This window comes from Arvicanthis niloticus, chromosome 13 (genome assembly GCF_011762505.2).
Source record: "Arvicanthis niloticus isolate mArvNil1 chromosome 13, mArvNil1.pat.X, whole genome shotgun sequence".
NCBI classification, from domain to species: Eukaryota; Metazoa; Chordata; class Mammalia; order Rodentia; family Muridae; genus Arvicanthis; species Arvicanthis niloticus.
Window position 1 is genome coordinate 28243163 of NC_047670.1, and position 14279 is coordinate 28257441.

At 36.1% G+C, this 14279-nt stretch overlaps 1 protein-coding gene across 1 annotated transcript in view; it reads right to left on the reverse strand.

Moving 5' to 3' along the window:
• The window catches only part of Trps1 (transcriptional repressor GATA binding 1), a 186382-nt gene that overhangs the window by 148878 nt on the left and 23225 nt on the right, over positions 1-14279 (reverse strand). Inside the window, 1 exon segment of the mRNA XM_076912209.1 lies at positions 12234-12837. Coding sequence (XP_076768324.1) covers positions 12234-12837 — 604 coding nt within the window.

Below are 14279 nucleotides of genomic sequence, written 5' to 3' on the forward strand. Positions count from 1 at the left end.
ACAAAACTAAAGAAAAAAACTTGACTTTTTTTTGTTAACATTAAATGGGTAAATAGGCTAATAAAAAGACATAATGAGCCCAATGTCTCAGATCCCTCCTGTTTACAAGAACTGAAAGCCTTAAAGCTTGGAAGATTTTAATCAAGACTTCCATTAAGCACCCTGTGAATATCCGAGGGATTGCTGGAATTTAAACAAAGAAGGAAGTAGAATGCTTTTAAAATGACTTAATGTAATTCAGTATTATGATATGCAACAGTTTTAGCCATTAAACAACAGGTGACATGTCAGAGCCAAGCATTTGTCTTTCTTCTCAGTGACAATACATCAAATAAGACATAAAATAGGTCAAACCTAAAAGAAATAATCAGTAAATAAGAACAATAATCTACAAAAATAATTATGACAGCTCTTGTATACAGTGCATCAATCCAACAGGCAAAGTACATACGGTAGACATCTTAAATGACTGTACAAAAGACTGTGTATATTTTTCTTTGACATTTATTCACGCAGTTAAATATATTATGTTTGTTTATTTTATACTTTTGTTCTTCTCATTTCCCAAAGACTACTTTTCAACACCCAATGGAAAATACGCAACTCCCCAGACTCTTCATTTAATGAGTGCATTAAGTAGATATTATTAAAAGTGGCCCTGAAAACTGTATAGTCATAGACATACAAATCACCCTAAATTGACTGTGCAAATTGTATTTATATATTTTAGTGTGCACATGTGCCCACAACAGATGCATGCACACACACACACACAAACACAAGCAGAAGCACATATAACATTAACAAATCAAGAAAAAAGAGGCGGTGATTTCATGAGGCAAAAAGAAATGGGTACATAGGAAAGACTGCAGGGAGAAAAGGGAAGGGGAAAATTCTATCATTATATTTTAATTAAAAAAATTTAAAGGTCCTCTAAATCACACTTAGATTTATTCTAGGAGACCTGACATCTGCTTTATGTGCTGATCTACTGAAGGTGTCTACTGAGCTTTATCTCTCTTCTTAGTCTACAAACAAGTCAAAAGTCCTCCTATCTATACCTTGTCTATGTTGATTGTGTTTCTAGGATATTTTGTACAAAGTAGCCTTGCAAGTACTCAACAATTAAGTGCAAGTCAATGCATTGGAACTCCCTTCAGCCCATTTGTTCTCTAAAAGAGGTAGCATTCTCAGTTATCTTTTAGCTAGCTTTCAATTATAATTGTGAGGTGGGCGCCTGAAAGAGACTTTGCTGGTGCTACAAAAATGTATCGTTTTCCAAAGTTTTACGGTTATGAACTTTCCCCTTATATAACGTATAAAGAAAAATTTTAGGGATTCTTCTCCTAAACTACCACTGTAGAACAATTCTAACTAATGAAAAAAGCTGGAAATGTCCGACTACAAGGAATAAATCATTTTCTCTACAACAAATAATAGAAAATTACTAGAAAAAAACTGTAAATATGATGAGGCGGAATATATGCTGACTTTCAAAAAGGTTTGTATTTTCTTCTAAAATATAATCAGATGGTATTTTAATAATAAACATAAAAATCTGCACTGGTAATTCATATGCCTTTGTGAGTGTATACATGTGTGTACCCACAGAAAGATACATTGAATAGGTTGAATATCTGTGTTCTTTCTTTCTTTCTTTCTTTCTTTCTTTCTTTCTTTCTTTCTTTCTTTCTTTCTTCCATGTCTATGCTACACGATATCTATAATGAACACATATTTTTTATTGGGAGAAAAAAAATGTTAAGAAATACTAATTTGATCTGCTTTTGTTTTGTTCTTAGTTATCCCTAGACTTTTTCATCTCTATCCTTACTCTCAAGCTGGAGGCTACCAGCAATGCTGAAAACCACAGGGGCTAATTAGAAATATGGCCCCTTTCATTATGACCACCCATACTTCAAATAGGTCATCTCTGAATAATGAGATATGAACTCTGAAAGAACATAAAGAACTAAGATAGGTTTATAGTTTTAAGATTTCAGGGGGATGAAACTGAATTATTCACACCCATTAAACAGAGTTTGAATGATTCACAGCCAATTTTATTTTTATATTTGTAATGAAACAGCTGGGATTAGAGTCTATTCATGGACTCCTAAGAAATTTGCACCCCACCTACTAAAATTAGTTTCCTCATCCAAAATTCTGATCAGCACATCTGACAGAGAACAAACCAGGCATCGGTGCTCAATACCGACAACTAAAGACTTTTTTTCTGCCATTTTGTCACCAGTGTCACTTTATTTCACTTTGCGTATATTTTTCTTTTCCCCTAAACATAAAGCAGCCTCTAATTACCTGACATTTTTGCAACGTGATTATTTATAAAGAAGCATTCTCTTGTTTCGTATGCTAAGCTTACCATTATTCTTTTTTAATATTTCAAACTGTGTGTGACAGTTATTTATGCCTTACTAGTATTCAGCTACCAGATGAAAGCCATATTTCAATTTGTACTTCAGATAAATTTTTTCTCTCTTCAGATCCATAAAGCTTAAAGTATAAGGTTTGTGTCTCATGGCCATGTTGCCCATTTATTAATTCATACATCAGAATGGTTAAGGTTCAAACAGGAAATTGACCCAGCCTAAGTATTTGCCATTTAAATGCAAGTTAACAAACTGCATATCCCCACTGCATGGGGAAGAAAATCTGTAAGAATTGGCTGAGTCCTCTGGAGTCACATAACTACTAGTCACAATTCATGTTTATAACACAAAACCTACTCTTCTACAGTACAATCTATTTCCCACTGTAATACCAGGAAAAACAAGAAAGAAAGCAGAAAATGAGAATTAGAATCATGAATTAGTATTCACCTATAAATAAACCCCAATGTGACATGGATATTTCCAAGCCCCAAATGCAGGGGTTTAGAGGACTATTTAATGTCAAGCCAAGATATCTCAAAACTTTTCAGAAATATTCAACTTCTATGGGCCTTTGAGGCAAACTCTTAACAAACCAACTGGAGCCACATCACATAGTGTAAAGGTTGTGAAGACAGAGAACTGAAGAGACATGGGCATATCATAGAAATTATCCATTTAATGTATATGAGTACACTGTAGCTGTCTTCAGACACACCAGAAGACAGCATTAGATTCTATCACAGATGGTTGTGAGCCACCATGTGGGTGCTTGGAATTGAACTCAGGACCTTTGGAAGAGCAGTCAGTGCTCTTAACTACTGAGCCATCCATACAACCCACATCTTACTCATTCTAGCTATATTGTTCAAACAAAATAAGTGAATTTTCTCTTATTATTAAAATTTTGTGCTGTTGTAAATTTAAAAAAAAAAACAAGAACTAGGCAAGAATTACTTGTGGGTCTTCTAAAATATCATCAACACTGCCTTTAATTGTACTGTACTTTGCAAGACATACTAAAAGTTTACAAATAACTTAAAAGGCTATTTTTCTGTGTAAAGGACATTTTCCTATGAAAGGCAAATGATTATTCTAAGAAATGTAAGCACCCATAAATCTTTATGTTCCAAAATAGAAGACTGGTTTAGCATACCTTGCCCAAACATATGCAACTGGTAGGAAGCATATCTTTGCGAACAAGTAATTAAGACTGGTCTGAGCCTCTGTACTATTTTCAAGCCCATAACAAATGCAAATGGAATGTTAGTTTAGAAATGTTCTTGCTTTTTTTTTTTCCAGTACTTCATTAAGACACAATAAACATCGAATCTGGTATTCCAACACTCTCATAATGGAAATAATTTGTAATGAAATAAAAGTATATACCCCATAAGAGAATAAAGATAGACATCATTAAAAGAACGAAACCAGACTTCTGTTCTCTTATGCCTTCAAAGTCCACACAGTTGTTCATAGATATATTCAAACTGTATCTAAGGAAAACAAGATTCCCCAGAATGGAGAGAAGAGAGAAGATAGCCAAAAAATTACATGAAAAAGAGAGACAGAAGAGAAGGTATTACCCCCTCCCCAAAAAGATAAGCTGAACTACAGGGCTGTTTTTATCTGAATGACACATAAATTTGACTAAGATTGAAACTAAACATGTCTAATAACTAAACTATTGACTATACTGAAGATACAATACACAATAATATATCACAAAATACACCTAAGTAGTAGATGTATGTTCACATAGACAATTAAAAGTTGATATCTGAGATTATCAATTGTTCTCTCTATGCTTTTTATCATCCTTAATACTCCATTTATAAGTCAGCAGCCAATCCCTAGGGATTCACTGCATACTATTCTCCATGCTTACTATGACTGGAATTTCTGTATGAAGAGAGGTCATTTTAAAAAGAGTGAGCAAAACATTATTATTAGTTATTAGACATATTTCTTCATATAAATTATGAATTATATAAAAACTACATCAGAAAATTAAAAAATGATAGATGCAGGGGAATTATGAATGTGCTCTTTTTTATGGTTGTTATTGAGACAGAATCCAACTACTTTGTAGCCTCGGCAAGCCTGGAACTTAATTATGTCGATCAAACTGTTCTTGAACTCCATAGGACTTCATCTGTCCCAACATTTTGAGTATTGGTGTTACTGATATGAATTTTGAGGCCTTGCCTTAAAGTGTTCTTTATAAGTGAAATTGGAAATAGTCTAAATGTTCATCAGTAAAAACATTAAACATATAATGTATGTAACCATAATAATAAGGCCTTAAATATTGTGACATGCCTTTATGAGCAGGTAAAAACTTCCATATCATATTGTTAAATTTAAAAGAAAACTATGGAATGATAGGGTACATATCGTATGCTTCAATAAACTAAATATGTAAGTGTACCTGGAAGATACATCCAATGCCAAAATATGAACAGAGAATTACCTGTGCATTGGAGTGCCCCAAAGTTTTCATTTCTGTACAGTTCTCTTCTTTGTAATAAACATGTGGCCCTTGCAAAACTTCAGAACTCTGTCTTTCAATATTATTCATACACACATAAGATACTGGGTGTTCAGAAGTTCAAATTCACTCTGAAAGTGTGTGTAGTCCCCCAAGCACTTATTAGCAATCAAAGATAGGCAGGAGAGGCTATGCAGGGACTCTAATCTGACAGCCAGGGCAGCATGCCATCTCTGCCTTGACATGCAGTATGACTTCTGGCAAACTGAGTAGTCTCACTGCCTTCATTTCCTCATCTAAATAAAAGGAACAGAAATAATTTGAACTTCAAGGATTTTGGATTAATTAATATGATGGCATTAATGCCCTAATAAATTAAGTGAAAGGTAATAGAAATTGAAATGTTGGAGTTTCAATTGCTTAGCCATTAGTTATAAATAGCTGCCTATGTTTTAACAGTTCCTTCATTTTTAATGCCTTCCTGGGCATGATTTTTTTTTCCTGCACTAGTTTTGCAGGTTTTGTCTTCTTCGGTAAGAATTCCAATTAGACAGCTACAGAGCAGCTCTCGTGATACATTGGATTATAAGCTAAGTTCATGAACTTAATTCTCTGAGAAGAGATTATTTTATGGGTCATTATTCTACCAAGACCTTTTTTTTTTTTTTTTTTTTTTTTTTAAAGCATGGTCAAGAATAAGTCTTGAATGCAAAAACTTAAATGAAATGTAACATTACAGATTAATATAATTCACTACATCATATTGTCATGAACCTTATGATTTCTCCACATAAATTACTGACTGTACCAAAAAGCCAGAGTAAAAACAGATCACTGACCTCCCCACACCCATCAAGACTTAAGAAATAATCAGTATCCATAACTTTTTAAATGTAAGAAAATTAAGTATATTTTATTTCAAAAATGTGTTTAATATTCTCTGGTTAACCTTGATGTTACAAGTAAGTAGATTTTCATATTTACCCTTTCCTAATTAATACACCTAAGTTAAATTAAAAAAAAAACCTAAAAACCTTCTACTTTAAAGAGGCAAGCTGACATGTCAAATTATATTTGAGAGGCATCTTCTACTCTAACTTGAACAAGAATATCAAACATTCAATTTAGTTTATTTGTTCTATAATTATAAAAATAGAACTAAGATGCCTTTTTCTCACTTCTAAGCACTGACAACCCAGAAAGAATATACTATAAGAAAAAGTGTTATGGAATTTTTCCTCACAGTTACTGCTGGAAATCAGCATGTATAAATGGCATTGCTTCTCCCAAAGGGAGGAAGAAGGTGACTAAAAATTCACTGGATCCTCATCCTAACACCACATCCCAGTGTAGGAACTCCAGCTTGCCAAGGTTTCCTGAGTAATGGACAAACCAATCACATAACCATCTTTGCTTAACAATCTTTAAAAGCTCATAAACAAAGCCAATGAAACGAGAAAATTCTGAAGAGGAAAATGTTGATTTTTTTGGTGGAAAGAGTAACAAAATCCAAGATGATCACATATTATTATTTAAGTATGGTGTTTTAATGTAAAATCTACACATTAGATTAGTTACTGGGATGGGAAGTGGGGCCGACTAGGTAAGCTAGATTCACATCAGGATATGTCTGATGACTGACACACTTTCAAATCACTGCGCACCTCACTGTATGCCTAAAATGTGGGTCACCTGTATATTCTCCCCCTCCTACACCTAAACAAACTCAACAATGGTTCTCTTTGGGATTTCTAGTATCTACTGCCTCAGACCAGACCGTCAGGGGCAGGGGGTGGGAGAGTGGGGGAAGCCAAGCAAAAGGTAGTCATACAGGAAAGAACAGATACTGAAGTAAACGACACCACTTCATATTGACTACAGATCTACACAGTGCAAGAAGATAAATCTGCTTTCCCTGCCTAGGAAGCCATGCCAGACTTTACAGTCTAGTTTACAACAAGGTGTGTTTTAGGTGTGAGAGAATACTTTAAAAAAAAAAAAAAAAAAAACATATTTCCGCCACTGGAGCTGAATCACAAAATAAAATTAGGTTACTAGAATCCTCAATAGTGAAACTAATAAACTCAACCTTGTTTATGTGTAATTTAATTCCTTTATATCCATCAGAAAATTATATTTTGCTGTAGAATATTAATGATTAGTAAGAAGGAAAAGAGCTACCTAAATTTACACTTAGTAAATACAATTAAAATGGTCATTCCCGCGATTACTTACACTGAATTCAATTCCTAGTCTTTATTTTTAGAATACCAAATTATGTTTGAGTTTAGATCATAAATTTTTCTAACAGTTGCCAGCCCTTTATCCCCCCCCCCAAAAAAAATGCAACGACACAAAGTACAGGCAGATAACTATGCAAGAATTATAAAATATCTGGCTAGAATAAGTAGTAAAGATTATGTTTTATTTTCCCAGTAGGCAAGTAATATATCAATGTACTTCTGATGAAGTTTCACACATTCGTGATAGACTACACACGCGTGAAAGGTTCAAAGATGCTGAAGGAAATGGTTATTTACATAGACATTAAGTCAATATTTCCTGTGTGATGACTTAGATTCTGGTTTGGTTCTCACTAAATATGAAGCACAACAATAAATATCTCTTTTCACTTGAGATCATCTTTAAAAAGGTTCCTGAGGTCTTGTGTCAGTTGTTGTAAAGGTATTCATCATGGGGGCTTGTCTGCATGGCTGCCTCCAAAAGAACATTTTTGCATCTGAAAGGACTCCAGTATCAGCAGCCTTTAGGCTATAAATTTAACACTGCTCGAGAAAAAGAGAAAGAAGGTCTGCTTTGTACTGCCTCGGTATCACATTTACAAGATGAGCAAATAATCAGGCTACTTTTGCTTATCAGGCACTCTGAATCTGAGGACCTCGAATGAGCTGACAAACATTAATTAACTAAGCCACACAGCACTGCTGCAAAGAAGGCGGTAAGCAGATCCTGGGTCAGAGATAGATGTCTGGATTTCCTGCAGGCTCGCCTTGAACAGGTAGTGGCCTGCCACGGAACTCAACTCCCAGAGGCCCACATCTCAAAGTCTCCACTAACGCTAAAGCCGTACAGGGTGTAGATGTTAAAACCAACACTTTGATAAGGACGGACGTTGAAGCAATAAACCAAGATCAATGCCACTGTGGCTCAGTTTCCCTTTGTGGGCTGAAGGAAGCTCCTAATAACTACAGTGCTCATTCCTAAGAAAGAATTTGTGTCTACCGCGTGCAACTAGGACACTGTCTTGACAAATGATTGGCTGGAGCCTGGCTGGTGAATTGCCCTACTTCCTCTTAAAGACTCATTCATTCTAATTTCCTATGCTTGGGCATTTGCTTCAATGAAAACTCGATTTGTTACTGGCCAAATCGTTGTGATATTTAAGGTCCAATTGTTTTCTCCCTATTAGCTTGCTTCTCTGTTGAACGATTTCTATGTCACAAAAATAACTTTAAAACATTCTAGCGTATGAATAAAATCTAGAATGAGAAAACAGAAATTAAGAAAAGGTCAATACAATTATATTTGTTATTTGTTTCTCTAAAAGTAAACACAGATATACAGCACTCAAATAAAAGAGAGCAGAGTTGTACATAGGCCAATCAAGATCATAACCCATCACTTAAATATGAAGGGGAAAAGTATTTTAAAACATGTAACTAATTGATTATCCCACTTTGGCATAGGTAATGTTGAATATTTGTAAGTTTTTCATGAGGTCAACGTGAAATATAAGTTAAAACACTGGTTTTGTATTTACTAAACTTTGATCACCACTACAGGAATAAGGTTTTTTTCTTGGAAGGTGCGGGGGGGAGTTGTTTGCTTGTTTGGTTTTTTTTTTTTTTGTTTGTTTTTTTTAAGCAAACTGTACATGTAACTGTGGACAGTCATAACAAATTTTATCAAAAATATAGCAAAAGTTTTACTTAACAAAAAATCAATATTCTTCCTTCAAAATCACCAAATACCCAAAGACTTTACAGTCATACTGATTGCAGTAAAAAGTCTGATTTTTAAACAGCAATTTACAAGAAACAACCTAAGCCAACGTGTCCTATGTCACCATCTGAGCTCAGGGATCCACTCGGGTGACATAAACAACTTAGAGCTCTTTACCTGTCTTTACTATTCATAACAAAGCAAAAACAAAAGGTCATTCACTAAATGAGAACATGCATAAGCAAATGACCTGCTAGCCCTAAACAAAGGCAGTACTGCGCTAGACCTAGACACAGCGAAAGGGGAAAAAAATAAAAATAAAAACAAGCAAATACACAAAGAAATAGGAAAAAGAGCCTTGTGCCGATTAAAGAAATCTGAAACGGAAGGGCTTCCTTCTGTACTTGTAGGAAGGGAGCAAACTGTTAGCAGCCGACCCGGTAAAAATACATTAATTAATTCAAGTAAAATGTGTCCTCAGAGAATGAACATCCTGAAAGCAGCACTAGAGTCACAAGCGTATGAAAGAAGCCTAAACACATCTGGCCTAGTCATTGAAAATGTTTTCATCTCTTATTAGTCCTGAACTACTTTAAGCCAACACATTCTACATCCTAAAATCTAGGGCAACCTTTCTGTGCTTGACTTTTTCTATCAGTCTGTACATCTTGCCAGAGTGATTTCAAGTTTTTTTTTTTTCCCTCAGCAACAGCAATTTCCATAAAAGCATTTACTACCTTACTAGGCTGCGTGCTGCTATACTGATCAAACCAATGAAAAAACGACTTCCATGGCCTAAGTGAGTTACTATGGTTACTATAAGTAAACACACATGCCAGAGAGAAGCTCAGTTCACATTACACTCGAAAGTTAATGCTCCACCCTTTACATAGGTAGAACATGGTACCTTACTCCAATCATCTCTATACTTTTATTGTGCATTTATAAACATGGTACTAGTTTGGGGTTTTACGACTACTCACTAGAACTGCATTATTTTTGCCTTTCGTAAGCATGGTAATGATATTCTGCAGGGCACTTCCTTCCAGAATAACAGACAATATATTTGCTAGGATAATAAAGCATCCCCTATTTCACCACCAAGAATAGAAATCTTCCCAATTTCTCAACCAAAATCTCTGTTTTTTTAACATGACTAGGTTTCTTTCAGAGCTCAGGAAGACAATACAGATCAAACATTGGAAATTCAGTTAAGAAATCAAACCAAATATTGCCCAATGAACCAAACTGGCCCATTCTTTCTATTCTAAATATCCAATAGAATTAGAGATTCTCCAAAAGAACCATTAAGACACAAAGTATAAATCTTAAAGATTGAAATTATAATAAAGCCGCAGAAGAATGAGCCTGTCTTGTAAAAAGGGGTGTGTGGGCACCTGTGCTCTGAAACGAAGCAGAAGAGCAGCTTTTAAAACTCACAAATCACAAGGTGAGGGATTGAGCCATCCACTGAGGACTTAGTTGTACTGAGGATCTCCTACGTCAGCAGCTAATGCAGAGGAAGTGAAAGGACAGTTGAAATGGTGCAATAGAAACTTGCAGCCAGGGAATTAAGGAAGTAAAGGAACTGAAAAGAACCAATTGCTTTGAGAAGTTTTAGCCTCCTTGGCCTGATCACAACACTGGTAGGGTTTTCAGTCGGTGGCTTCATCAGCTACTTATCTCCCCAAATTCTTGGAAGGAGGCAGGACAGTTAACACACTGGAAATAGTTAAATGATAATAATAAATAATAATAATTTAGAACTACTTGTAGCCGAGCAGAAATGTCAGTTATGTAGAAAAGGAAGACAGGAGGAGCCTCTGGTGATCAGAAGGAAACCACCCAAGGGTACACTACTGCTAAGTGTCAATGGACACTAATAACACACATAATACCACTCTCCCTCTCAAACAGAAATCATAAAAGGCCTCTGAGAATATATATATATACACACACACATATATATATACATATATACTTAAATACTTAAGTATTAAGTATTCATGGAATACTTAAAATAGGCTATTAACAATCGTACAGGTGCATCTACCTATAGTTCTACAATGTACAGTGGAAGTGCCCTGAAATGAGCATGCTCCTTGAGTGTATAGAAACTGTTTCGCTTACTTTCCAAAGTTACTTTTCCTGTCATTTGCTCCTGCCAGATGACAGGAAACGACTTTGTTTCTTGACGGTACATGGTACCCCTCTTCTATATTCAAGGCTTAAATCTAGGGCTTAACAATCAGGCAGGAAAATTAATGACTTTCATAATTAACTGTGTCACCTCCAAGGGACGTTCTTTAACCCTACTCCACAGACACCTGAGACACACAGAAAAGCTACAGAGAATCTGAAGGGAGTGAGAACAGAGCAGCTAAGCCGATTCACAGCAGAGAACTTCTTCTCTGACCTAAGTCTCCGACCTACAGGTCAGAGCCCTGGGCAGACTGAACTTCATTTCCTAACCAGGTGTTTTTGTAAAGTGAGCTAGTTTCTGATCCTCCCTTCTGTGCAAGGACATAGTTTCAAAACCATCCAGAAAGTACTAAACATTCTCGGCACTGAGGTAAAATGCTGACGGGTACTCTCTGCCTTGAGCAAAATATATAAACAACATATAGGAGTTCATAAAGTTTCAAAAGATGAAATAATTTTTGAAAGCATTGACTCTACATTCAGTAACACGCTAATGAAGATTGGGTGGAGATTCTGTCTTTTTCCCCTCCCTGAGTGCACCATTGTTTCCCTCCATAAAAGGCCCTGAGAGTATGAAATAGAAGGAGCTCTTCTCTGGGCAGAATTTACTTTTGTTCATCTTTTTCATTCTTTCTGACAACTGAACTACAGGCACTGGTGTGTGTGTATGCCTGCCTGTGTGCGTGTGCGTGTGTGTGCGTGCGTGCCTACGTGTGTGTGTGTGTGTGTGTGTGTGTGTGAAGAAATGCTGCTTTTCCAGATTAACATCTCGCCCAGGAGTTTACATTCTTAGTGTTTTAATCTCTGCTAACCTCCTTTATCAACCATGTACTGTATCACAAAAATTTAGCAGTCAGATCCTTATTTGAATACAGCTGAGCATCTCTCTGGGATTAGGAAGCTCCCTCCTCCAAAGGCAGCTTCGTTGTTTTGCATAATCACCAAGTATGATTAACCAGCCTTCATCAGAGCTAAAAGCAAAGATAAATAGGTAATTGCCTACCTAGGACTGAATATGTGTATTAGACACAAGCCCCGATGAACTACTTTCTGCTCCTTTGGCCTTCATGCATATAAAATATCACTACATCAATATAGATCATTTAATTTCACTACACAATACATTAGGCTAAGTATACAAAATGAATGTTCGATATAAATTATTTTAAATAAGGAAATCTTCCTACCCGTAACAGCGACTGGGATTCATCCTTGGTCTTGCTCTCTCCAGAAGCAGGATACTGCTGGGTGAGAGATGTCGACTTCTCGCCGCCAGCAGGAGCCCCTTGCAGGAAGCTCTTGGTATCTACTGCCAAGCCATACATAGGTCGTGCCAGGTGGGCAGCTTCAACATTGGGGCTGTCCCTCAGAGTCTTTGTCTGCTCTTGAGAGCTGGACACAGGCGTCAAGAGCCCTAGGCTTGCTTGAGTGTAGGATGGACTTCCCCGTAGGATGTCCGAGCCTCTCCAAGCCACACCACGAAGGTCATCAGTTGAACTCTCAGTCCAGATTTTATCTTTCAGCCCTTCCTTGTCATCAAGTTTCTCTCTTTTGACTATGCTCTCGGGAACTGTCTCTCCCATTTTAGAGTCTGGGTTTAGCAGACTGTAGACCTTGAGGTCAATTTTGGGCTCTTCTTTGATGGTGGGTATGGCATGGCCATCCTCTTCGCCATTAGCCGTAGTGACTTCTTGTTCCTGGCAGTGAACTGTGTTGAAGTGCTCCAATAGTGACTGAGTGTCCGCAGCTGTGAAACTGCACTGACGACATTTATAGCAGCTGTGTGCTCTCCTGGAAGGAAGAGAAGAGTCAATGGGAAGCCAGAATTCTGAAGGGAATGCTCTGTGCTGAAATAGTCCTGATGCACCTGACTTCTCTCGTGCAATAGAGCAGAGGTTGAAAGAAATACAATATAGTCAACACCCAGAAAAATAAAATTAAATTAGCAGGAATTTTCATTTCCATATAAGAATGTGAAGTTTTCTTAAGTACTAACACACACACAATTCACACATACACACACACACACACACACACACACACACACACATACACACACACACATAAACACATACACACATACTCACGAACACACATAGACACACGGGGAGGCAGTTAATTACCATTAGAACTGGGCTTTTGGCCTCATTAACGCTGCTGTTCATTTTATCGTGATAGATAATCATCAGTTCTAAATTAGTTAAGTCAATATTCATGATTTAACCAGTGGCCTTTCCAATGTTTATCTGATTTAAACTGAGGCACTGTTTCATTATAAATACATTAACATTTTTTAATGCTGAGTTCTATTTTATACCTTTCCCATATACTAAAATATTCTGATTAAATATTACTTTTTAGCATATACTTAAATCAATCTAGTCAATAAGATATGGCTATCTGATCTATATAATCTACAAGGTAAGATACGTTGAGACAAGAATTTTCTGAAGGAATAGCAGAATCTGTAGATAGAAAAACTGAGCAAACTGAATGTATCAAAAAGCATGCCAATTGCTATACAGATATATTTTTTAAAGAAGCCTGCATGCGTGTGTATGTGTTCATGTGTGTCCCTTCTTTTTGAAAGTCATAAAAAAACCATCTTATTGCCAGATTTTATAACATCTTCATCATTAAAAAGAAAACAACTACTATATTAGGACAACTGCTTGATTCAAAAATGTATTTAACTGTAATATATATATGTATATGTGTATATGCATATATATATATATATATATATATATATATCACAAAGCACACAACTTTTTGCAACGAGGCATTTTTTCTTTGATTTAAAAAGCCTGAATTAATACTCCAAATATCATATGAAGTACTTTTTACTTACTTCATATGTCAACAACAACAACAAACCACAGTAAGTTCTATGAGCTATCACTTGAAGTTAGTCCAATTGTAGGTAATCATCAATATGTCACTTTGCCAGCCCCTGGGCTCCATCCTTGTAAAATAGAAACTCACTGTCTTTGCTTCCTTGGCACTTCCAGGCTAGTCAAAATGACAAGCTTCACTATGCATAAGTATGTAGGTACAAAGAATGATGTGTGGAAAGAATGACGTGTTAGAGATAGCGTAAAGCTTACGAGGGATGTCTATAACTCCAAAGGAGAAGAAGGAGCTGTCCCTTCATGAGGAAGAGAAGAAGGTGCCCTTACTACTGCTGTGATGAAACACCATGACCAAAGCCACTTAGGAAGAAAAGGTTTATT